The following is a 25778-nucleotide window of genomic DNA, read 5'->3' on the forward strand; positions in this document are numbered from 1 at the left end:
TTTAAAGAATGATTCTGGTATTGCTTTCTGCAAAATCTTCTTTTATTTTTCTGTAAAATCAGGTTTTTTTTAACAGTGTATAAACAAGTAAAATAAGGAATGGCCTAGGGATTATATTTGGTATAAATTAGAAAAGGTGGGAAAAGGAGACAGAAATATTTGTGTACGTATAGGGAAAACATGACTATTATTTTCTATATTTTCTTTTATTATTAGCATCATAAACTATTTTGTTTTCGCACACTTTTTTTACAATAATGAAATTGCCAAATCACGGTAGATGCAGCAATGTGCAGGGGTGAATTAAACCTTGTTTCTGACAATGAAAAAAGTAAGCATAGACCCCTTTAGTATTTAAACGAATATAGAATAAAATACAAAAGAAAAAAATAGTGAGTGATGCCATCGTTTACCCCACCTATAAAAACCTGTGTCATAACGTTTGTACTTCAAATTTCAATAAAATTTCGGCTTTTTTAAAATTATGCTTGTTTGATTTTTAAAATATGTTTATTCAAATTTTGTTGGAGAAGATTTCTCATACAAATGAAAAGTATGTAGTTTTTTTGAATAAGTAGGAATTAAGTTAAAGAAGAACCCCCCCCCCCCCCTATCATGGCCCCGAGACAGAGGCAAATAAAATATTGTAAAAAAAAAAGAAAAGAACGGATAGCGGGTTGTGAAAATCAGAACGCGTTGGAAAAAAGAGAAAAGCACAAAGATACAATTAATGAGAGAGAAGGGGAAAAGACAACAGTTGATTTTAACAACATAACGAACCTCTAATCTCCGATGCAAATATGCTTAAGCATTATTTTTCAGCAAAAATTCTTTGTATCAAGATCGTGGTGCAGTGCACCTGCAGCAGCCGGGCGCTGCGCTGCAAGGCAGCAAAGTGAAGAGACACTGCGCGCTAGGAGAAAAATTTACGTTGTAAGAGCGCATTTGATTGGCTAATTCGGCTCAGTAGGGGAGTGGCCTAAAGGGACTTAATTGAGCGCTAATAGAGTTTTCAGAATACGAATTTGGAGGTACATTAGCGCTCCATTAAATGGGTAACTTAAAAGGATATTTAAGTGGAAACTTACGAGACTTTTCAGAATACCCCCCCAGATGAGTGCCCCCACCCATGCCCCTGTTTTTTTCTCCGCTCTTTCTTATCTTTAAAGCCCGTCTCTAGCTATGGTAAACGGCCAATAACATGAATACAACTGATTTGTCATCTAACACTTATCTCCAAGACTTTGTATTAGACGTTTGATCCGTTTTCAACCCCCGATGCTCTCTGGCAATTCGTCAAATAAAACATATCTAGCGCCGTCTCTCGGCGGTATATTTTTATTTCCCTTCAAATGGTCGCTTTCAAAGCATTGTATACTAGTACACAATGAGGAATTGGATATCATGAAGTTACACAGCTTTATACCCTGAAATTTCCAGCCCAGTCTGTGCTTTCGAATAGGTGTTGTATCTTATAGAAAAAATGATGAAGATACAAAAGGGAACCTATAAAACTCATTTTCATTTTGTATCAACCACATACATTCACATATCCTAGGCATAGCCACATGGAGAGGGGAGGGGGGGGGGGGGGGGAGGGAAGGTTAACCACAGCTAAAGACAGACTTTAAAGATTATCCATACATCTCTCATATGTGCTTAAGGTCTGGTCACACCGCCCGAGCGGTGTGACCAGGCCTTTAAATCCAATACGTGATTACATCCTAATGAAGAAACCATACATATCTTTTTTTTTTTACGTCGACATTTTCACAATTTATTCTTTCTTTTGCATCCACGCCTGCCAACACAACACATGTTGACAAAACCGCGGTAAGGGGGCGGGGGTACAAACAAAATAAATCAAGGCATGTAAATCAATTGAACAGAATCTTCTACAGAACAAAGTAAATATAAATAAATCGTTACCATGACATGATATAATAAGTGCATAATGAGGGCTACATTTATTGTTTTACTTTGGTATCAAGGTCTAGACAAAATAATCTGACAGATTATCTCCTTTGATTTGAGCAAATGTTGCAAGTTACTCTACATAAGTCTTAAAGAGTATACATGGGGTTGTAGGGGCACCCAATTGTTTGCTCCTCCCATTCACAGTGTTCCTACATCACTGATGTTGGCCAAAAAAGTCTGTATCAATGCTAAATCTTCCAGAATATGTCTAGGACTTAGGGGCTGGCCATTGTTTGCCCCTACAGTTACTTGGGCATTCAGTGTTCTGACATCGCTGATGTGAACCTAAAAGTTAGCTGTTATAATACATCAAGCCTAGACCACGAAGGGTCTCCGATGTGTATCAATGCTAAATCTTCCACATCATACCTAGGACTGTAAGGGCAAGCCATTGTTTGCCCCTACAGTTACTTGGGTATTCAGTGTTCTGACATCGCTGATGTTAACCTAAAAGTCTTCTGTTATACACAATGGCTGTTGTATCACGTACAAAACATAAATCGATGCAGGCTTTGTGTCAAAAAGCTTCATCAATATAACAACTCCCTCATAAATAACTTTAAAATATTGGTAATTATTCTGATTTATTTCTCTTTTAAAACCATTTGGGGGGAATTACCAAAATGACAATACACTTCTGATATTTCTTTTTCATTGTACGAGAACCCAATTTAGTTTTCCATTATTACATTAACCAAGTTCCTTGTAACTCTGCTATGAAAAATGCTGCAGAGTAACGAGTGCATGGGTACATTTTTTCAAAGGAACTTTAGTAGTTGCATAACAAAAATGAGATACCATTACCCTTTTTAGCCATTAACTAAAAATAAATCACATATTCTGCTGAAAACAGAACAAAAAATGAAACGGTGTGTAGAACAGTGCCAGCACTATATAACACCACTATAAAACTCATTAGCGAAACAAAACAAAAAAAAATATTCAATATCTCTGACAAACGAAGGTGTAAGTGTAGTAACAGAAATATAAACAATACTTACAAAATTGTGAAAAATACATTCCATTTTTTTGTTCTAGTGTCAAAAAGCTTATTTTACAACATAGGCAACTAATGACAAGTTATTCCCATTTTTCTGTCATGATTCTGTACAATGTACTACAATTGCGTAGTCATATCTATTTACAAAATATTCAGTAGCACTTTTCGTGTCAAAGGTCATCTCAAAGTAATGTACATGGTACCCACGGCTAGGGATATTTCCGTTTTGTTAAGACAAAAAGAGCTCTATTTGCTCAGTCACTAATTTCCACCGTGTTAGATTAAAGTTACATACAATAAAGCACATTCGAGAATTCCCCCTCATTTAAGTCTCTCTTGCCTCACTCGCACGCACATATATAAAAAAGCACAAATTGCACTCTCTAGAAAACTTACATGTATACACAAAAAGGCTTTGTTTGCACTATACACACACACACTCTCTCTCTCTCTCTCTCTCTCACATACAATAAGAAATGCATGTACATTCTGCGGTAATAACGAAGCACATGCCTCATTCTATACACAGGAACAAGTGTAAGTACAAATATAAAAAAGTGCTTTCATTTTTTTTTTGCTACGTTCTAGAATCATCATAAATTTCTGCAGTACATTTTCTAGAAGGCATATCTTTTTCATGTGACAAGACACCAAGGCACATCAATGTGAAGACAAAGAAAAACTAACCAAACTGAAAAAAAAAACTACTGTCAATTTTTTTAAGCTAACGAGGCAAGTTTGATGGTGCGTAGGTCTCAAAACCCATCATTTACAAAAATGAAGCACATTTCTCCCAAAATGGTTCCTAGCATTTCCATATCTGGAACACGTTTCAGTACACCCAAGTCCAGTCTTCAAACGACACATTTCATTGTTCGTTCACTTACATGAAACTTCATGATTCATATAAATGGCAAGTTTGGACATCCTTCTGCCCCTCGCATAAGAAGCAAAAGGCTCTATGGTACATGTGATACATTATCTCAGGCTCAATTGGAGATGCATCTTACATCAAGCACCCTACACCTTCCAAACTGTAAACAAGAATCCAATTATATAGTTGTGACAAACCATACCAAGTAGTTGATTCACAACATCAAATACACTTGTATAGCACAAATCCATAAATGTGCTTGCCAACATCGTTTAACACGCTATCCCTCAAAACTTTGGGACGGATACATGAACAGTTAGTGTTCAAGAGCCAGAAATAACAAGTAGGGCTTACGCAACACTTGAATTGCAAAAGGTGTTATCACTGACATAGTGCTAAGGTATTAAACACTGAAGTGCTCAATTATACCAGTAACATCACTCTTGTGAACACGATGCTGAATATGCTACTTTAGGTGCTTATACAAACATGACTCTATGAAATGTGTACACTACAGGGTAATACACCTTGGAGAGACGGGTGTTGAACAAAATACAGTCTGTGGAAGTCTACAAACATGGAGACTAAAAGTACAAGAATATTCAGCCCATAGTTTTACAAAACAATAAATCAAACCCCAAAACCCCATCCATCATGAGTCGATGAATTCCAAAATGTTTTTTTCCCTATCACTCTGAAACGTACAAAATATATAATACAAAAAGAAAATCATACACAACTTTTGCACAAAGCCCATGAAGGATTCAGGGGCTCGTTTCATCTTGACTTGGTATAACAACAGATGCACAATTTCTAAAGCAGGTTCAATATCGGCCAATCAAATCAAATGATTTCAATATCTATAAGCTGTAATTGCAAATTTGTTATTATAACAAGTTTTATGAAACAGGCCCCGGTTCTTGTGAAAGATACTCGAACAAAAATATCACAAAACCCCATACAAAATAGCACCTTTCGTTGTTTACCATTCTAACTATATGAAATTTAAAAAAATAGCTTGCATCAAATTGGTGAATTATAAGTATAAACCCGCAAAGACTGATATAAGATTACTGATAACCATCATTCAACAATGAAAAAAAATAAAGATATATAAAACTAAAGTCCATATGACATTGGAATGTTTTTCTACCGAATGTAAATCAAAAAGGTTAGAATGAAATCAAATTGAAAGCTCTTAGCCCTTGAGGACACACCAAATGGCCTTGGTTAGTTTTTTAATAATAAAGTTTCATGGCTCCAGTAAAAGAAAATGTTTGGTCACATCAAGATCTTCGCAAAGCAAATCAAATATGCAAATGGTACAAATGTCGCTGGTCTTCAAAATGCGCTTTAAGATGATTTTTTTGCAAATAACAAGACACAGGTCTCACTTCTCATCTAAAAACCCCACAACATCCACGTGGTATTCAAATATTCTTCAACAGTCACATCATTTTTTTTTTGCAAATATAATATGATATGCAGTTGGAATATAAAATGTGGCTTGCCTTCAAAATTCATTTTTTGGACAATATCTTTGCACGATGAAAAGATATTAATCTGCATTTTGCATCAATTTTTAGAAGCACAGAAATTCATAGGACTTTAATATCTATAATAGTACATTTTCACTTTTAAAAAGGAGAGAACTGGTTCGGCAATCTACAATGTCATTCCAGATGACTTAACTTCTTTTTTCCTTGGATTTCACATCACAATTATATGAAAACGCATGCAACAATAAATGTTCATTTTATACATGATTAAGTACATTTCTCGTAGGCTAACAACCTCACATAAAGGTCTACGAATTGTCAAAATTTCATTCGAAAATTCCTTCTTAAAAAAGGCTAAAAATTAAGGCATGAAATACAGGATTGGACGAATTAAGTGGCAGATTCAAATGCAAATTTAACTTGTTCTCACTTTTTGTAAAAAAGTTTTGAATTATGCTAATTGCACTTGTGCAAATTGAATTTCATGACATGACAGATATATCAAGGGTTGTTTTAAAAAGTTAATTACAACAAATGTGTAACGTTTCTACAAGAGGTTGGTTCTCCCACCTCATGAATATCACCTCTATGAATAACCTTTCAAATAACAGAACACAACTTTTCATCAAAGCCATGTCCACTATGAAATACGCAGCTTCAAAAAGTCCAATGTTCTTTCGCAACGCACGTTGCCGAGTTCTCAGTCGTCGTCTCGCGCGGGGCTGACGCCGACCATCTCGTGCAGCTCCTCGGGCGAATATCCCAACAGGCTCTGAAGGTCGCAGACAAAGCGGTAGACGTAGCGCTTGCCCGCCGTCTTGTGGATGATGTTCTTGTCATAATAATAGCGCAGTCCGCGGCTCAGCTTCTCATAGTTCATCTTGGGCTTGTTCTTGCGCTTGCCCCATCGTCGGGCAACCTCATCGGGGTCGGACAACTTGAATTCCCAGCCATCGCCCGTCCAACTGATGATGTGCTGGCAAGTCTTGTCGGTCAGAAGCTCCAAGAGAAATTGCCAGAGTTGAATGGGTCCGCTTCCTGCAAGGGACATTGGGGGATCAGAAAGATAAAAGTGATAAAAGAGGGAACTGAAACATATGAATCCAGAAGCTCTTACACTTCTTTTTTTGCAACGAAAGATAGTTATCCAAAGCTTGCTCAAGTTTTCCCTGACACAGCCACATCAAAGAGAAAATAAAAACTTATATCAGATAGATTTTATGCTCTTACACATTAACCAGCATGCACTGCTTTAAGAATAGTTTAACAAAGCTTGCTTTTCAAAGCTGGAAATCTTGCAATAGGTATTACTGACATAGCAACTTATCAACAGGACATCTGAGCAGGTAACCAAATTCCTTAAAAATCCATGAATTTCATAATTGTATCATTAAATATAGACCAAATTTTGAAAGCTTTGATTACATAAGAATTTTGTGTGAGATGGTGTTCTTATGCTTTTCATGCTTTGCACCAATACGATTACACTTCTCATTTCTTCCCTATTCCATCAGCCCTTTTAAGGCCTCCTTCCTCCTGACCACAGCACACATGCTCAATAAGTCATGCAGCTCGGTAAGCAGATGCATACAAAACCCTACAGCTAAATAGGACTGAGGGACTGCATCTGTAAGCAAACTGGGGGCCCATGCGTTGCTGCCCCCAACCCATCTTCATTGTGTTTTACTCTCTGTCCGTCTCTCCCTTTCTATCTCTCTCTCTCTTTTTATCCTAGTCAGCAGTTGGGATGAACACATGCTAGTCATATGGCGAGAGGGTTTATACGGCCGGCCATTTGTGGTGTGTGACTGACTGACTCATTTATGGCTGGTAAAGCACTATGGAGGATTATGACGTGGACAGCACAATAATATTCCCTTTGATTAACACCTATTCCATAGAACGTTCCCACTGCCAGTACTTAAAGGGATGGTCCGGGCTGAAAGTATGTATAGCTTAATAAATAGAGTGGAATTCACTGAGCAAAATGCCGAAAATTTCATCAAAAATCGGATGACAAATAACAAAGTTATTGAATTTTTAAGTTTAGCAGTATTTTTTTAAAACAGTTGTCATGAATATTCATTAGGTGGACTGATGATGTCACATCTCCACTTGTTCTTTTTTATTTTATTAAAAAGGTTTATTCAAATTTTTTCCTCCAAGAACTAGAAAAATTGGATTGACAACTGATTTAGTGCATTAGATATTTATTGCTGCAACTTAATTCATTGTAAGGGAGACATATTATTCAAACAAGTATGAAATAATGAAAAAAATTATGATTTTATGTAATAACATAAGAAAACAGAAAGTGGAGATGTGACATTATCAGCCCACCTAATGAATATTCATGACGACTATTATCGCAAAATATTGCTAAAAACTTCAATAACTGTATTATTTGTTATCCGATTTTGATAAAATTTTCGGCATTTTGCTCAGTGAATTCTACTCTATGTATTAAGATATAAATATTTTCAGACCATCCCTTTAAAAGGGATACAGAGAATAATGGAAAATACAAAGGGGAGAAGATGGTGAAAGAAGAGAGGAAGAGAGAGAGAGAGAGAAAGAGGGAAAGAAGTTAGAAGATTGTGGGAAGGAACCATTGTGAATTCATACACAGATGCCTGTATTCTAAAGTCAGGTGTTATTTAAACTCGTGTTAAGTTGTGGTTTACATATTGATAGCCAATTGTGATTAAGCAGCTCATTTGACATTCAGATCATGGAGCTACATGTTCACATCATTCCTAACTGTCTGGAAATAAGATTGTCTTCCTCGTTGTAATTACCAATAGGAAGGGTAAGTAAAGGAAAAGACGATAAAATTATCACATAGGCCCCCTGTTCAGTCAACGATCTAAAAAAAAATCTAAACTCTGAGCAAACCTGACCGAGTTGTGTGATCTCTCTCCCCTTTATGTATAGGGGTTGTGCACCACCATTGAATATATTTTGCACTTATCCATGGGAACGCACCTATGTTGTAATAATGAGTACTTTCATGAGTCAAGGATGGGCCAATGATCTAATCTCCATTGTCTTTCAGAAAATAGGTATTCTTTGTAGTGGCTAATGGAATTCAAACAGACAAATGCATTTTGTAGGCCTATACATTTGTCAAGGAAATGGCCCCTTGACAATGGTAATGAAAAGTACAATTCATTTTTGCTATGTAAATGAAATACAATGAAATAACTATATTAAACGGGTAGATCTTGCAGGAAATGGTTCAATAAGACATATGGATAAGATATAAAGAAGGTCGAAATATTATACAGAGATAGATAGACGATAGACAGAAAGACAGACATAAGTGATAGATATAGATCTATGATAGATAGATAGATCTAAGATAGATAGATAGAAAGATAGAAAGATAAATAGATTAATAGATAGATAGATAAATAGATAGATAGAAATATAGATAGACATATAGAAATATAGATAGATAGACATATAGAAATATAGATAGATAGACAGATAGAAATATAGATAGATAGATAGGTAGATAGATAGATAGGTAGATGGATGAATAGATAGATAGATAAAAAGATAGATATATAGATATAGATATAGATAAGAGAAATAGAGAAAATTGTGAAAAAAAACCTCATATTTATTAAAAAAATCACGAAGAGGGAAGATCAAAATCAATGGCAACAAACAAGCCTGATCAAACTAATTGAGCTCAAAGAATCACCAATGCATGAATAATTGCCCACAAATTTTAGGCAAGAATAAAAGGATGAACAACAAGCGTAGCAAAAACATACTCTGCAATGGCTGAACAAGTAAAGACAATGCTATCACCAACCTTGTTCTCAAAGTGGATAACGACCTGACTGGGGCCAAAACAAATGAATCTCAAACAGACACAAAATAGGGGAATCATCCCAATATGATTTGCTATAACTTTACCTCAGTAAAATTGGCAAGGTATTGTGTGTATCTGACGAGGCATGCCCCGTAGAGAGACGAAGAGTCTCCCTCCACAAGCCTTGCCCTCGCCTTGACTGAAACCACAATTGCCACACTTTCAAAAAAGGGGAAAACAAGCCAGAAACTTTAGAATAAAATTTTGAGTCGATCATCTTTTTAGAAGCAGAAGGTGGCATGCTCGATGTTAACATGATGTAACGCCCTTCTGCGTGTAAAAAAAATGGCATAATGGCAAAGTTACAACAGTTGCAATTCCTTTATAAAACGGGCCCCTGGTTCTTTATTAAAGATAAATTCCAGTTTTGGTAACAATCTCAAAATGACTTTTTACAGAATCTAATATAATGACCACCCAAGTGTCTGTTTGTATGAATAAAAAAATATGTGCCAAAGGATTCTGCGAGAAATTGTGTAATTGCTGAGAAATAAGTAAAATAAGCGCGGATTCGGTCACTTCCGTCGGGTCTTTATTCCAGCAATAATAATACACTGTCCCATGTGTGCCTATCTGTGTTGGGGATCTTCAGTGTGAACGTTTTTCAGCGTAGATTTCGAGATTTCACAAAGTTCAGTTTATGTAACTGTACCAGATCTAGATCCTCGATGATATTCTGACAATTAAGCCTGGTTTTACAGACTTTCTCATGAAATCAGTGTTTACTGCAACTACTGGCATTTCTCTTTAACATCCTGTGTGAAAATTTATTTTGTCTTGCAAAATGGAATTCACACTTGTTTGCTATGCACATTTTCCATGACCTTGCATACATGTAACTTCCACCTTATATAAGTCAAGCTAGAAACAGGAGTACAAGGTTTCAGAAACTGATTTTTTTTTAATGGAAATCACTACCCCTATTCAAAGACATGAAATAAATAGAATTTGTGGAGCATTGTGGCCCAGTCTTCTGCCTTTGAAACAGAGGGTCGTGGGTTCGAATCCTAGCCATGGCGTAATTTCCTTCAGCAAGAAATTCATTCACTTTGTGCTGCACTCAACCCAGGTGAGAATTACTTCCTTGAATGCATGAGCGCTGAAAGGCAGCTCGAGCTAAAACCGGGGTAATAATAATAATATCGCGCCTTGGAATAGAATATTTCTAGATACATGTACACGTAGATGCCGCTATATAAATGCCTAATATTATTATTATTGATGATGACAGGGCTAGAATCCTTAGATTGACGAACTTAGACTAATGGAGATTCGCCTTTTTATGATAGGCAGGGCCATTGAAACACTCACTTCTATAAACTCTAAGTGCCATCCACTTTAGGAAGCTGACAACATACCTATATTGAGATGTTATTAATTGTTCAAACTACATGCAAAGCTTCTGTCAATTGTATGTCAGCCAAAGTACTTGGTTTCACTCAAAGAACAGATCAGAGTAAATATCAATAGGTTTTCTTTTTTTTAATTCGCAGTTTTAAAGGGGTCTACATGTAAGTAAATTCTCTCATATCATCATAATTTCCATTATCATAACTATAATAAAAATTATAATTTCAAAATATGTTTGGGTTGCATAAAACAACAGCAAACGATATAGGTAATTTGAAGATCATTTTATATTCTTTTTTTGCATGTTTCCTACGTGTATATTCAGTCCTGTGAAGCATTGATTTTTTCAAAGCTGAATTTGGAATACATGTACAGCCAACTTTTCTTACTCCAGCAAGAAAGTGCTAAAACAAAAATTGGTGGTCTTCTATCAAAATAAAAATAAAAAATCGCAAAATCAGCGTGTAGCCACAAAAAAAAGAGAGAACAAAATCAAGCTGTAAATCGTGTAAAAAGAGGAAACCATGCAGAGACAAGCACTCTACGTCTGAACTTGCACATATCACTGCAATTGTGCAATGTTTGTTGTTAGAATGACACAGCAACTGTACACATAGTCATAGTACACTTTAAAGAGAAATTCCAGCAGTTGCAGTAAACACTGATTTCATGAGAAAGTCTGTAAAACCAGGCTTAATTGTCAGAATATCATCGAGGATCTGGATCTGGTACAGTTACGTTAACTGAACTTTGTGAATCTTGAAATCTACGCTAAAAAATGTTCACACCGAAGATCTCCAACACAGATAAGCGCACAGGGGACAATGTATAATTATTCTTAGAGCGTCAGGCCCGACGCTCTACAATTTACCCGAATCCTGTGCTTATTTGTTATTTTCTCAGCAATTACACAATTTCTTCCAGAATCCTTTGGCACATGCATTTTATTTATACAAACAGACACTTTGGTGGTCATTTCATTGGATTCTGTATGAACTCATTTTGATATCGTTACCAAACCAAGCTTTTACCTTTAAACTACATGAATCATATCCCATGTGAAAACGAAAGCAGGGCGAGTTTGCGGTTTCCTCTGCATTATGGTCAAGAATTAAACCTAAACGTGATCCAATGTTTTTTTTCCTCATGAATTCAACAGAACAAAGTTCACTGGCTCACCCAGTAACAAATAAATGCTTCTTAACACTTTATGCTATACTAGTGTTGTTATTGTTATCAAACTTACTATTATTTACTCTTTTTATTTTAATTTTTTAATCAATACCATTATCATCACTTTTTTCTTTATCAAATAATATTCTTATTCTTCTTAATTGCTTTGCAAATCTGAATGCATTCACAACTGTCATGTATTAAAGAACGTGTAGGAATGTAGGTATATATATTTGTATCATTATACGGATTGTGTATGAGGCACAAACAGAGTAAATGTGGCCTAAATATTTTTAACATGAATGTGATATTATTCATGTGATTTATATCATTCTCAGCCAAGCCAAGTTGACAAAGAAAATTTTTTTCATTTTATTCACCATAAAAAAGCTGGGACTATTCTCATTTAAAAATTTATTTATTTACATTAGGGAGTGATTAAACTTTTTTGCCGGTACAAGTTAAGATGTGGCAAAAAGAAATAGAAACGTGTTTACCGGTGCTGAAAGAGAAATCTTCAAATTATGTCAGCCTTAGTATTCAACACCAAAGTAATTTCAAGATCTATTTCTGGGAAACTTTAATTTCATTTTTTCCCTTTTTGTCACAACTTCAATGGTATGCATACCAGCAAATAAGTTGAATCACTCCATTATTGTAAATTCGTTGATTGTAAATAATGTGAGAAAACAAGTGGAATGTACTTTACTAATTAATGACACTGCAAATGGAAATGGAAATCCAGACTGTAAAATGAATTAACCTTCAGCTCCCAAACCCATGGCTGGGAAAACCAAGGCATTATCAACCCAACTGCATTGTTTCTGACTAAGTCTGGCTTATCAAAACTTTGTTTCAAACGTGTGGTTTTAATATCTTTGAAATGAAGTTCATGTAGGTGTTGTTTCCACTAGAGTATTGTTCATATCTAGTGAGGTATGCAGGTTGTGAATGGACAGATCAACACGTTCCATCCAACTTAAAAACTTATGATTGGGACCAGAGGGGAATCCGTCACAGGTGTTCGATGCATTATGAACGAATCATGAGAGGAAATATAGGGCAGATTATGGCGGAAACTCATATAAGCCAGTACTGGAAAGGTTAAGCGATTCAGTTCTGAGCAGGGGTAATCTGTCCTTACTGCATTCCCACACGAGACATTGGAAATCAGTTGAATTGTAAACTTGCATGAAGATTGTTTTTCCAAGTAGTGATAAGAAATGCTTTCTTTTCGAATGCTACTTTTCATAAACCCTTATCTAAACTACACCTCGTCACATTCAATGAAGCACTGTTTTTTGTTTATAAACCGAGATTCATCCTTTATTTTACAAATATGCCGTTTAAGAAAAAATCCAATGGTATCATGATTTTATGATAATAATATGTTCCATTTGTATAGCGCAGCTACTATAATCGCACACACTCTACTGTGCTTGATACTTGGTATCATATTACCCTGGCTGTAGCTAAACCGCTGTATAGGCGCTAACGCATTCAAGGAATACATCCTGCAAGATACCCATTCACCTCACCTGGGTCGAGTGCGGCACAATGTGGGTCAATTTCTTGCTGAAGGAAAAACACGCCATGGCTGGGATTCAAACCCACGTCCTTCATATTGAAAGACAAGAGTCATAACCACTAGACCACGACACCCCCAATGACAAGTTTATCATCTAAAAAAAAAATGTTTTCATTATTTAGAGAGAGAGAGAGAGAGAGTTCTTTTGGTGCTAGGTTAGGTAATATTTAACAGTAAACATATTCCGTTCATTCAACCACGAATTACTCTCCCAAGCTCCTACACTCATGGATGAGTTCAATGAATTACAGTATCTCCAAAGTGCTAATTAATCTCAAAAGCAATTAATGAGAAAAGAATGAGGGGTAAGGCAGTGACGCCCGGGGCTAAATCAAGTCCTCACGTTTATCACCAACAAAAATGCACATCATGTGCACGCGAAACCACACAAGGATTCCAGGAATAGGCAGTTCCACCCTGATTGCGGTGATGACCCACAACTTCATTTAAAACCTCTCTTGCTTTAAAGGGGAAGCTCGCCCTTATCATAAGTTGGTTTTGACAAAAGCAGAAATTTCAAAAGATAATAATATCAATGAAGGTATGAAGGAAATCCATTTAAGAAAATGGTTTTATATTTTCACGTTGAATCATTAATAATTCATAAGCCTTCTTCTTTGATGGATTTTTACCAATCCTTTATCAACAATATGTTTGCATCAACTTCCCTTGTTTTGTTAAAACCAACTTAACGTTTGGGTGAAATTCCCTTTTAACTGTGACTACAACAACAGTTAACTGCCAATGTCAGGTTTACAGGTAGGGACAAACTTTGATGACTTGCCAGCACCAATTAACAAATTCCGTATGCCAAAAGTTTGTTGTGAAAATATATTGCCAATATACATATAGCAACAAGGTAGCCACTATGCATCATGTTCTACATGTATATCCTTTTCAGAGTTGAACACCAAGGCACAGGTCGCCACACCCTACGTATATGGAAAGTACATTTTGTTGTCACTGCGTGTAGTCTGGACACAGTCAAGGCGCAATGAATGAACATTATGAAGCATTGAGTCCCCTGTCACAAAGAGTTGTGATTGATTAGATCAACCAAAAAAAGCCGGCAATGCCAAAATTTTTGGGATAGATTTTTCACAAATTTAAAAAAATGTATTTCACTTTCCTCTTTCCTTTTTTTCCCCTTTTAAAAATGTTTTTCTTGGTCATGATTCCCCCCCCCTCCTCCTCCAACCCCCTATTCGTACGCCAATGCCACCAATATTAGATTTGCCACGCAACATCTGTTTAAAACGTAATTGGCAAGAAAATATCATCAAGCACGTGGGCACGAGAAGAGTGTGGGTGATCTGTGCAAACAATATTTTTGCCATGTGAATGTGTTGCAAATGTTGCGTCGCAAATCTGCAGCAGGCCAATGCCATAATCTAAGTCTCTTACCGGAATAACCAGCTAGTACGGCCGCGGGGATAACGGGGTTTGATACCACATCGCCGGCGAGGGGTGAGTCGGACCGCGACGCCCCTCCAATGCTCCCTAAGTCGGAGCTTGTGCAGCTGTCGGAAAGCGAGCGCGGGACCTGTTGGTAGGGGGCGGGGCCTGATGCATGCCCTTCATAATCATAGGATGAAAACTGGTTGCCTACATGAGAAAAAGAAAAGGAAACAAAACAAAAACAAGGAGCAGGCATGATTAATGTGGGTGAGAGTGAAGGATAATTAATTACTTGAAGTCTTATTTTAATCACTGTTGATTTATTCAAATAGATAAAAATATTTTGTTTTTCATTACTACAGTTCCCTTTTTATTAAGTATGAGATGTGAATAGAGAATGTATGAGAAATGAATAGAGAATGATGAAACCCCTTTTTTTAATTACACACTTGCCAATATGCTTAATCTGAGAAAGCAATCAGATTGCAAAATTGAATGCAAATTTACCTTTTGAACATTTTTTTAGCATGTTACCAACCCCCCAAAAATAATGACGCAATAAAAGTGGTCTTAGAATTGACTTTGGCATTGATAAACATAGGGCTTAATTCATTACTTTTTAGTATTTTGTATGACTTTTTGAGATAATTTTTTAGGCTCAGACTCAAAATTTATCGAGCAAAATAAAAAAAATCAGGAGCTTCATCCTGAATTAGTTATAAGGAAATGTTACAGTTTCAGTCACACCAGTAAAAGAGACTCCTTCAACTTCAGTCACATTTTCCCTACGACAGCTGTACAGCGAGTTGAAAACAGCAGTTTTATTCATTTTTATTCAAACCACCTACATGCAGCTGGTTACAAAAAACGTTAAGGCCGTTTCTGACTCGCCGTACAGCCAATGTAGGGGAAATGAGACTAGGCATAAATGATCTGAATACTATAAGAGCTTTGGCCAGTCTGGAGTCGAGTATCACCAGTGCAACGCTAGCATAAAGGTGAGGGTATGGATGGGGAAGGCATACAACTGAAATGCATGAAAATAAACAAGAAAATAATAAAATAAAATAGGGAAATTAATCCAAGGGGAAGTTTATTTCTTGCGGCGATGTTTCATGAAAATACCTTTTAAATTATTTCCAGCAGTATATCATGCTGGGACCATTCAGCTTTAAAGTGATTGGTTAACATTGGTTTGACTTTTAAAAAATCTGAGCTAGAAGGTCACACTTGTCACATGTGTCTGTGATATGTTACAAAAATGAAGCCCAGAAAAAAATGCGTTCAAAAATAATTATTTAGTGCTTCAAAAATTGAAATATAGAGTGACCGGAAACACCATCTTAATTTCATCCCATACACTTATGTGTACTATTTAGGTGTCTATAAGACGCCTATTTACAAAATCGGGGTTTGCCTTGTAGTTTTAGCTTTTCATTCTCAATAATGGTTGTTTTCAGGGTTTATTAGTTCTAATACATGCACTTGTACACATGTTTCATCTTGGTTTGAGAATTTTTTAAATCGGCTGCTCACAAAGTTAAACAATACCTTTAATGTAGAACAACGCTATTATATGTTCTAAAGAAATGAAAAACAGTTCAGATATTCTTGCACCACAGAATCAGATACCTACTCACTTGTTCAACAAACTAGCCAAAAGCTTTAAAATCATACAAAAGTTAAGTAGGGACGAGTCATTTGACCAAAATAATCACTTCAGTCGGAAAGGTTAAAAGGAGGCGCTGATGGACACGTTTTACGAAGGCACCAAATCGACTACACATATATCTCTTGGCTATATCGTGGCTTCCGACTGAGCCTTGCATATATTCCACAGGCATTGGGTCTATCTACGGCAGCTCCGACGGAGGATGAGCTATTTTTGGTGCCTTGCCAACGAGTAAACCTCACTCAAACTTTTTATCTTTCCCTCCATTAAAGATACAAGACATGTTCAATTTATGAGACATTTGACAGAATCTTTAATGAAAGTAGGTGAAGCTAGCCAGCAAAGCCCGCTTTAAGATGCAAATGCCTTAAACATAAACCCGTCTTACTTCTGGAATACAATCTGTTAATCCAATTAGTCTCAATTTTGGAAACTATCTTGCCAAACGTACATGTGGAAATACATAGTGCACCTAAACATCCAAGCCCAACAGTTTGGAATTCTAGTATAAGTTTGTCATTGTCTGTACTGATGTGAACCTTCCACTACCAAAGTAAATTTCCAACATTATTCTCACAGATGGCGATAAAACAATGAGGTTGTTAAAAAATAAAAATTGTCAGTCAGTCAAACCTTGAGTCGGCCAACTCTTTAAAAAAAGAGTTATCTCGTTTGAGCGTCAGACGGACGTAGTGTTTATGTTCTCATCGAAGGTCACAAGGGCTTAAATTTAGAACACAGGAAATGCAGCAACTTTCCGCTGTTTATACACTGCACAATCCACCAGTGGTAGCGTCTACCTACATTGTGCTAGTACAGTGCACTGTTTTTAATTTGGTAACTACATGGCCTAAGGTTGCACATTCAAGGTCCACGAGACATACTACTCTAACTTAGGGAAAAGAGGCTAGGTGTTAAACCAATGTTTATCAATTTAACATTACAATTCTCTGTTCTTTCCAGAATAAAGGTATAACTTAAGTTTCCTAACTAATGAGGCCATGAAACTTTAAGAGTGATTCATCTTTTCTTTTCAGAATAATTATAAAATATAACTAAAGTTTCTAACAACGGTGAGGCCATAAAACTTTCAATATAAATGGTTCATATAGGGCAAGGTTTGTAATGTGTGGGAGCAACATTTAACTCCACCTTATAAAGAATGTCGAAAAGGAAAGTTTTCATGAATGGAGAAAGAATGATGACTAAGAAATCTTGACGTTGTCATCTTGCGAGTGTACTTTTGAGACCAAAAAGATGGACGGCCATTTTAGGAGAGAAAACAGGAAGAGATGGGCAGAGTTCCCGTGGGCCTATGCCTGATTCAGAGGTGGTGATGGAAACAGCAGCCAGTTAGAAAGAAAAGAGGACCTAGGACTGATCCTTGGGGGATATCCAATGATGTGTGTAGGAGGGAAAGGAGAGGAGGGAAGAAGGGCATTTTGACATTTCCAAACAAGGAATCCCACAGAGAATTATTCAAGGCCCTAAAGATCATCCAAAACAAGATGTTTGAATAAAATAATTTTCAGAAAAATCAGGTTGAATACATAATCGAGGCAATGCTGAATCTGGTAGCAGGATGGACACCCTCTAATGCGAGTCCTCATTGAACAAGTGATTAAAAACAAATTTCTTGAAGGGTTTCATGAAATCATAAAACAATCAGTTCAAATTCTGCTCTTTCATTGGAGCTCATATGCAGAGCTGCCAACCTGAACAAGAACATTTCAGTATTTTTAAAGCTGAAAATCAGTATTTTGGCGAGGAAATCAGTATTTTCAAAGAAATACCATAGGACAACACATAAAAATGAAACTTGAGAAATCAGTATTTTGCATGAAACCATCAGTATTCTTTTCATTTTTCAGTACTAAATACGGAAAATCCGTACTTCTTGGCAGCTCTGCATATGCTCCTTTCTTATATTCTGGATATTTTCTGCTTTAAAACTTTGGTTATTAAAATCTTTAAATATGCTTCAATTGGCTATGGATGTTTTCCCCACCATGCCGTTTTCTCTGAAGTAAAATTCATTCATTCATATTCATTCATATTATGATTATGAATGTATTATGTCATGTGATATACATGTATACTAAAGCAGGATTTCATAGATCATACGTGGAAGTAGCTTCCGGAAGATATCCTCCACAACACACAACCGTCCCATTGCCATTACACATCCTAAGACACATTTCACTGGCACTTCGCAGGAGTGGCTAGCTCTACCCATGCACCGATCATAATGGAAATTGTACATAGCTGCAGGCAGTCTGTCATTACAGGCATGAGAATTCAATATTAGATAAAAATGAAAGCAGGAAAAGGGAAACCGATCGGCAGGAAGCCTGGCACAGCAAACGCCTTGCACGTCACTTCCTTCTCAACTTCCATATAAGGGCAGGACTTGTAGCTGAATGAATGAAATTGACATCACTAACTCATCACTTAACCCTTGTTTTCCCCCTTCCTAGCCTTTCTGTCGAGTTCACGAACGACTAAGCTCTCAAGATTGCTTTGAAAACCATTACGACGGGCACGGATTTAGCATAACTCCGACCTTCTCTCGGCTTGTTTTCGCTGCATTCGTGGAGCTTTCCTCTTCGGGTTTACCCGCGAAAGGAACTCGTTAATTAAGGAATGGAAGTCTGTTGATGGCGCACTATTTATAGCTGTGTCAGGGCTTAGCATGGCTATTGCAGTTTGGTGGAATGGATTTGGGTTCTAATTTCAGGGGGATTTTCAGGGTGAACTCTGGACCATGGAGTAAAGCCGTGTCCAATAAACAAGAGATGACACACACCCACAGTGTCAGTGATCACTACAGCCAAAAACTGACAGTGGTCTTAACCAGTAGCCTACCAGAACCAGGTGGGCCCTGTACAAAGCCTATGGGAATAATAGAATTCAGTTTTCAACAGGTTAACTCAACTTTATCGCTCTATGCAAAAAAATTTAAAAAATCCTAATAAGGGCATGACACTGAATGGATGAAATAGACGCTACTATTGAACTTGTTACTTATACCTTGCCCCCCCCCCCCGGCCTTTCTATCGAAGTCATAAAAATAACCAAACCAGCTTTACAAAACAGAATTTGTTTTCATATCTAGTCTTTTTCAGACTCAGATATGCATTTGTAAAAAAAAGTGATGGGTGGGATGAACAGAAGTTTTTTTTTTTTTTTTTTTTAATTCTGATGCAACAATCATACTTTATAGTTCTTTTTAACTTACAATTCAAATGAAACCAAAACAAATTTCCATGACTGCTTGATTATACCTGATTAACATTGGAAACTTTCTTGCACTTGCCCTGTACTGTTTATTCTCCTTAGGGGGCCCTGGGTTACTTTAAAATTATATTGTAACAAATACGGCTGGGAATATTGGATAAATCAGGCAACAGTAGATTGGAAAATATATTTCAGATGGACAACAAGCAGCCATGGAAACTAATTCTAAAATTACGGTTCAGTTGAACTTCATGCAATTGAAAATACATTGTAATATCTTTTTAATTCACGAAGCATCTCAATACATCATGCACCCATTTGTGATTTTCATCCATGAATGAAAATAACATAACTCTTAGCATGCTAGAGGCATGGCAGCCCTGTGGGATGTGTAATTAGGCCGGCACCCTTGGCATTTAGAGGGTTAACGAGATGCAAGACCTACCTTTGAATGTACTGTGTCCGTTGTTAAAGTATGGCATTGGGGGATCGTAGATGTGGGGGTTATTGTAGATTTCCGGTGTCGGCGTCTCCAAGAAATGCTGGTTTGAGTTCGGCGAGGATTCTAGGCTGTAGTAGTCGGAGCTGCTACCCGTGTCCTCTTGTTTGATGTTGAGGATGTCTTCTGCGTTGAATTCATTCAGGGTCTGGAGAGATTCCGACACCTGGTACATTCCATCACTGAAGCCGGTGCACTGGGGTGCGGAGACGGGGACGGCTTGGGGTTGATCTACAGAGAAACCTGGCATAAGGGAAACAAGTGGTATATATGGTGTCTTCAATTGTAACAAAGTTCGGAATTGAGGCTTTAAAAAGCTTTGGATTCAGAACATTATCGTTTTCTCAGAATAAGATGATGTCTTCTGGATGGACGTTGTAGATGGAAAAATTGCTCCACTTGCACTTGAAAGAACAGCTGCAATGGGCAATGGTGTCTTCAAGTATTCAAATCAAGAAAACAAAGCTACAATGTCCTTCAAAGGAGCTATTTACTTCCACTTTCATTTGCTATTTTGCCCTTCTGTTGCATAAATAACTATCAATCGGGTGAGGCAGCAAGCCCCTTCCAAAAGAGCAGCATTGGAAAAACTGGTGACTGATCTGCGCGGAGACACCAAGGTGGAATTAGATCAATAATAAAATGAATGGGAGGGGAGATTATGCCAGTCTTGATACATGTAGATAACCTGATTGCGTGAGATACATGTATTAGCATTTAGCTGCAAGCCGTGGTAGGAATGAAACCATATGAATGAACAGTTCCACAAAAAATTCTCCCACTAATATTTCTCATCTTAAAAAATAAAAAAACAGCAAAATCAATTAGAACACACGCCCAAGTTAAGCAGATTGGATTGGTTTAGAACTGTATCAGGTCAAATATAATGATGAAGCCATAAAAACGGAGGATGTGGACTTCCTTCAGCTAAAAACATGAGAATAACCTACATGTACTGTAGTATCCCGGAGCAGGATGCATCCTTGGTATTTGATGGGGAAACGGAAGAGACATCGGGAGTAATTACCAATGACCCTTGCCTGTCTAACAACTCTCACTGAAGGGAGAGAGGAATGTTTCGGCAAGAAAGTTTCGAGAACTGTGGGAAAGAATTCTAAAAGGTGTGGCAGGACGATGTTGCAAGATCCAGGAGATGGATACACCGTGCAGAAGAGGTTAATCTCACCATCCACTTTTACAATCAACACGGTATTGCGTAGTATAGCAGAGGACGCTTCACCAAGGTGAGCCTAGATGTCCAACCATTCACTTTACAAGCGACAATCGATGCAGTATCTGGTATTTCATTATATCACAGCAGAAAAATGGAATTATCCTCCGAGTGAACACACACAAACGCCACTGAATAAACTGGCATGAAGTTTTAATCGAAACCCGACTGCAACAGGATGAACTACCAAAGACCCTCTGTGTCAGACCGATATGCTAGATGTAATACCAAAGACCATGGCAATGGAAAGATAGAAGCTTAGATCTGGGGTAATCCAAACCAACACATCACAATCATGCCACTACTGAGATAAGTAAGAAAAAAGTAGCCACACACACACACACACAAAACACCTATTGTTTTACCCATCAATCTAATTCTATTTTGTAATGTAGTTCCTCGTCTTTCGTGGTAAAACTAAGGAAAAGAGGGCTGAGCGCCAATCCACAGACAGATAAAATGATCTTCTAGGTGAAATTAATCCTACTATCACCCATACCCACTCTTTCCTGTTCAACATCCCCAAACTCGACAGGTCTATATTTTTACCATTGCCCTCTTTTGTAAATGTTTACTGGAACAATTTGACGTCCAGGAACTGCACTTCCTCTTGCCAGTCACTGGTATTGGCCTCAACTTTGGTGGGTGTTTACCAAAAGGGAAATACAACTCCTATTCGCGTAACAAAAACAGACTGCTCTGTTTGGCTTTCCAAATGAATATTTTGTTTTCTTTTGCCTTCCTGCCGGGTTCTTAAAACGTGCTGGTGACCACAAAGTAAAAAAAAATGTGACCATTGAACTCATGAAAAAGGGGGGGACAAACAAATCACTCACTTTTCTAATACTTTACAAACTAGACAGTCTCCCCAAAATATTGTTGATATATACAAACAATAATTTGGGGAGACTGTATGGTTTTTAAGTTTCTGGTGCTTAATAGCTTTGCCTACAATTGTTAAAAAAACAGCTTTTTAGCTTTTTAGTCAAATGTCTTACTGTCCATTTATAACAACTTTAGGATTAAGCTTAGCCAACCAACTGCACCATAAGTAGAAGCTTAAGATTAATTATGATAACTATGTTTTATTTCCTCAAGCTTCTCCATGAAAATCAAATAAATAATCTTTGATCAAGGAAGTAACAGGTACATGTGGCTCCATTACCCCCCTCCCCCCCATCCAAACACACACACACATAGTGGGGACCCGTTTTCAAAGTAAATGATAGTTCAGCTACTTTAATAATTTTGCCACATACATGTGGTTTAGGTCAAAGATTAGAAGTCAGTGCCAATAAATCAAACAGGCTATAAACTGTGAAGCACTTATTCCAAGATTTGTCATGATCAACATTATAAAAGAATTGGACAACTGAATTAGTTTTAATCATACAATAACTGTTAATTAATACTTTGGTATGCACATTTGCCAGCTTAAAAAAAGTAATACTTGATCTCTCTCTCCCTCTCGGTTTCATATCATTTTACATTATATAAACATTTTAATACAAACCAAAAAGGCATTTCAATCAGAATGTTAACATTTTGTAGAATAGGTTTGGCTTAGAATGACTATTGAAACCTAAACATTCTTATGATGTTCAGCCATAGAATAAACCCATGAAATTTGTTCTTCTGTTTAATAATTACTAACTGCCCATTCTTTGCCTTTTTCAATATCATACGCAAAGCAATCTGCCGAGTAACCCATATTCTCTGTTGCTGATATGCTCTGGAAATCCAAAATACTGAGTTTGACAAAACAAAGCCAAGCCTTTGAACTGATCGTATCTACGATATAAATCATTTTCAAATACATGTTAACGAATCACTCGATTGATATCAAAACAAACTAAAGAAAAATGTTTTAAAAGGAAAACTCACTATCTGCAAAAAAACCCTGAACAAAATCTTGCAATACTTGCCTCAAAAATTCTCCCCAACTCAGTAAGAAGTTAATGCTTTCCAAGTAACACAAGAATGGTTTGATACGGGTTTGACTTTGACAAGACAGGAAGAGCCAATTAAGATGTCTTTTTAGTTGCAAAGAAACACTATCGCCTACATTTCAGAAGCAAAGTATGCCATTACATATTGATGTTATTGACATGGGGAGATGAGAAGACTTGGTAATCTTACCATCGTCTGTATAGGGTATCGTCAGTTGAGAGCAAAAAAGTTGTGGTTCCAGTAATATCCTTCTTGCTCTCAAAGGACAAAATACATGCACATGCATGGAAAGATACAAGAAAAAAATGATACTTTTCATGAAATTCACTCATTATAAGTTTCAAATAGATCATTGATTTTTTACTTATTCTTGAAAACCTTGAATAACTAAGAGATATCTATCTAGAACTTGAACTTATTGTTTCCTGCAAAACATCCGGTCCCAAACTATAGTCCGATGTTATCCATTTATCATATTTTTCTATCCCCAATGGCTACATAAAATACATTTAGCGCTTTTAAAATTTACAATTTTTTCAGGAAAGCTTTCTCAAAACTGGGAACACCCAAGTATTTGAATAAATTCGTAGTGTGAGGCTCTGTCCCTATTCCATGAAACCTTGAAAAACTTTCAGCTTTGTTACAAAGTCAAAATTACAACATCGTTCTCTAATTTCCACTTTACAGATACAATGGCCCGTATTCTGAAGTCGGGTTCAATTTGAACTCTGGTTTAAAGTTGTGGTTTAACTATGGATAGCCAATAGTGGAATAAATCTCTAACAGTGGAATTTCAGTGCATCAGCTCATTACTCTCTCAAATCATTCTTAACTATTCACATTTCTAAAGGATATTATAAATAAGATAGCTTTCTTCAAAACTCACAAGTCAGAAAAGAAACCAGTAAAGATAAGAAACATACAATGCAAGGAAGGTTTTGACATTTTTGGCTTTCCATAATTTTAGCACAGAGTAATAGACCGTGGTCTTAGTTAAACCTAACTTCAGAATATGGGTGAATACACATATGCAAAGAAAGAAAAAAGAAAGATACATAACACACACTACCCGATGTGATCCTTACCTTGTGCTAGAAAGTCATCTAATCTTGGAATACATGATGTTGCGTTTAGATAGCCAGAGCTGGCGCTTTCCAGTTTGATTGACTGGGACGAGGACGAGGGCGTTGTGGTGGTTGTCGTGGTAACTGAAATGGGCGTGGACGCCGACGAGGACGTGGTGGAGGTTGTGGAGGATGAGGACTGTGCTGGAATGTTGGAGGGATCGCATTCTGAAGTCACATTGGGAAAGAAAAGTTGTGATCTAATTGATACGGGAGTATCAGCTCCGTGGCTTCGAATCTCTTGAAAATGTCAGTGGTCTGAACAACAGACTACAAGAAATGCACTGGGATATGTGGTGTGCGCCTGTAATCCCAGCTTCATGTAGAATTTACAAATTGATGCGGAGGTTCGAGGTTCCAGCCCTGGTCACGTCTTTCAGATAGTGACGTTAAAGGTTGGTCACAAATGTAAATAATCATATCTGATTGGAATACCTTGGTAAAAGCTCTCAAAGTCACTCACACCCCCCCCCCACACATACACTCACAAGTTGTGTGTTATATATCAAGAATTTTTTTTTCAAAATATTTTATAATATTATTGTAAATATGGGTTATGCGCCTTCTGACTATTACATGTTAGAACAGAGCATTGATCATACAACCTTAATGTACATGCAATATATATGAAATAAAGATAAATTTGACAGTTGTGGTTTTACAATCTCTAAACAAGTTCGAACGTTAACTAGAATGAAATATCATTTGGCAACAGAATACAGACGACGACGAAAAGAAAGAAATTGAGACACAAATTGCAGACAGCTACAGGAAGAGAAGAATGACAAAAGGAAGGGAGGAAGAGAAGAGGAGATAAGAGAGGAAACAGGAGAAAAGATCAACAAAAGCCACCAATGGCCAGTCAATGACATAGACCAACATTCAATTGGCTAGACAGAACAGACACAAATACATATAGAGACTACCCTAGACCAAAACACAACCCACGGTTCCTCCCCATCAAAACAAGCCCTCCCGAGACCCTCACCTTTTCGAAGCATATCGATGTGCTCCCAGAGGATGTCGCCCATGAAAGGGGGCGCCCTGCTAAGGAAGTCTGCCTTCGGGAGGGTGCAAAGGTCGCGGCCGATGATTCGGAAGTTGCCAACCGACACGCCTTCCAGACTGAACTCCTTTATGGCCCAGAGAACCCAGGCAACTACTTGACATTCTGACCATTTTGAAGGGTCTTTAAAACGATAAAGGAGAAAAAAATTTAATGCAGTTTTTTTTATTAGAACGATACTTTATTCCCTGAACAAAAGACAATATACATGTAATTTTACTATCACAGTTGCACAGATGATAGATTAAGTTTTTAAC

The 25778-nt window shown here is 37.0% G+C and overlaps 1 protein-coding gene across 1 annotated transcript in view; it reads right to left on the bottom strand.

The window, feature by feature from the left end:
- Positions 1-3019: 3019 nt before the first annotated feature.
- Positions 3020-25778, bottom strand: part of LOC121419770 (protein C-ets-1-like) — a 59150-nt gene continuing 36391 nt past the window's right edge. Inside the window, exons 5-9 of the mRNA XM_041614223.1 lie at positions 25444-25644; positions 24417-24623; positions 20097-20393; positions 14749-14949; positions 3020-6388 (exon numbers count right to left, since the gene is read on the bottom strand). Of these exons, the coding sequence (XP_041470157.1) occupies positions 6051-6388; positions 14749-14949; positions 20097-20393; positions 24417-24623; positions 25444-25644 (1244 nt within the window). The 3' untranslated portion in view covers positions 3020-6050. The remainder of the gene's footprint in view (positions 6389-14748; positions 14950-20096; positions 20394-24416; positions 24624-25443; positions 25645-25778) is intronic.

Source organism: Lytechinus variegatus, chromosome 8, assembly GCF_018143015.1.
Source record: "Lytechinus variegatus isolate NC3 chromosome 8, Lvar_3.0, whole genome shotgun sequence".
Classification (NCBI taxonomy): Eukaryota; Metazoa; Echinodermata; class Echinoidea; order Temnopleuroida; family Toxopneustidae; genus Lytechinus; species Lytechinus variegatus.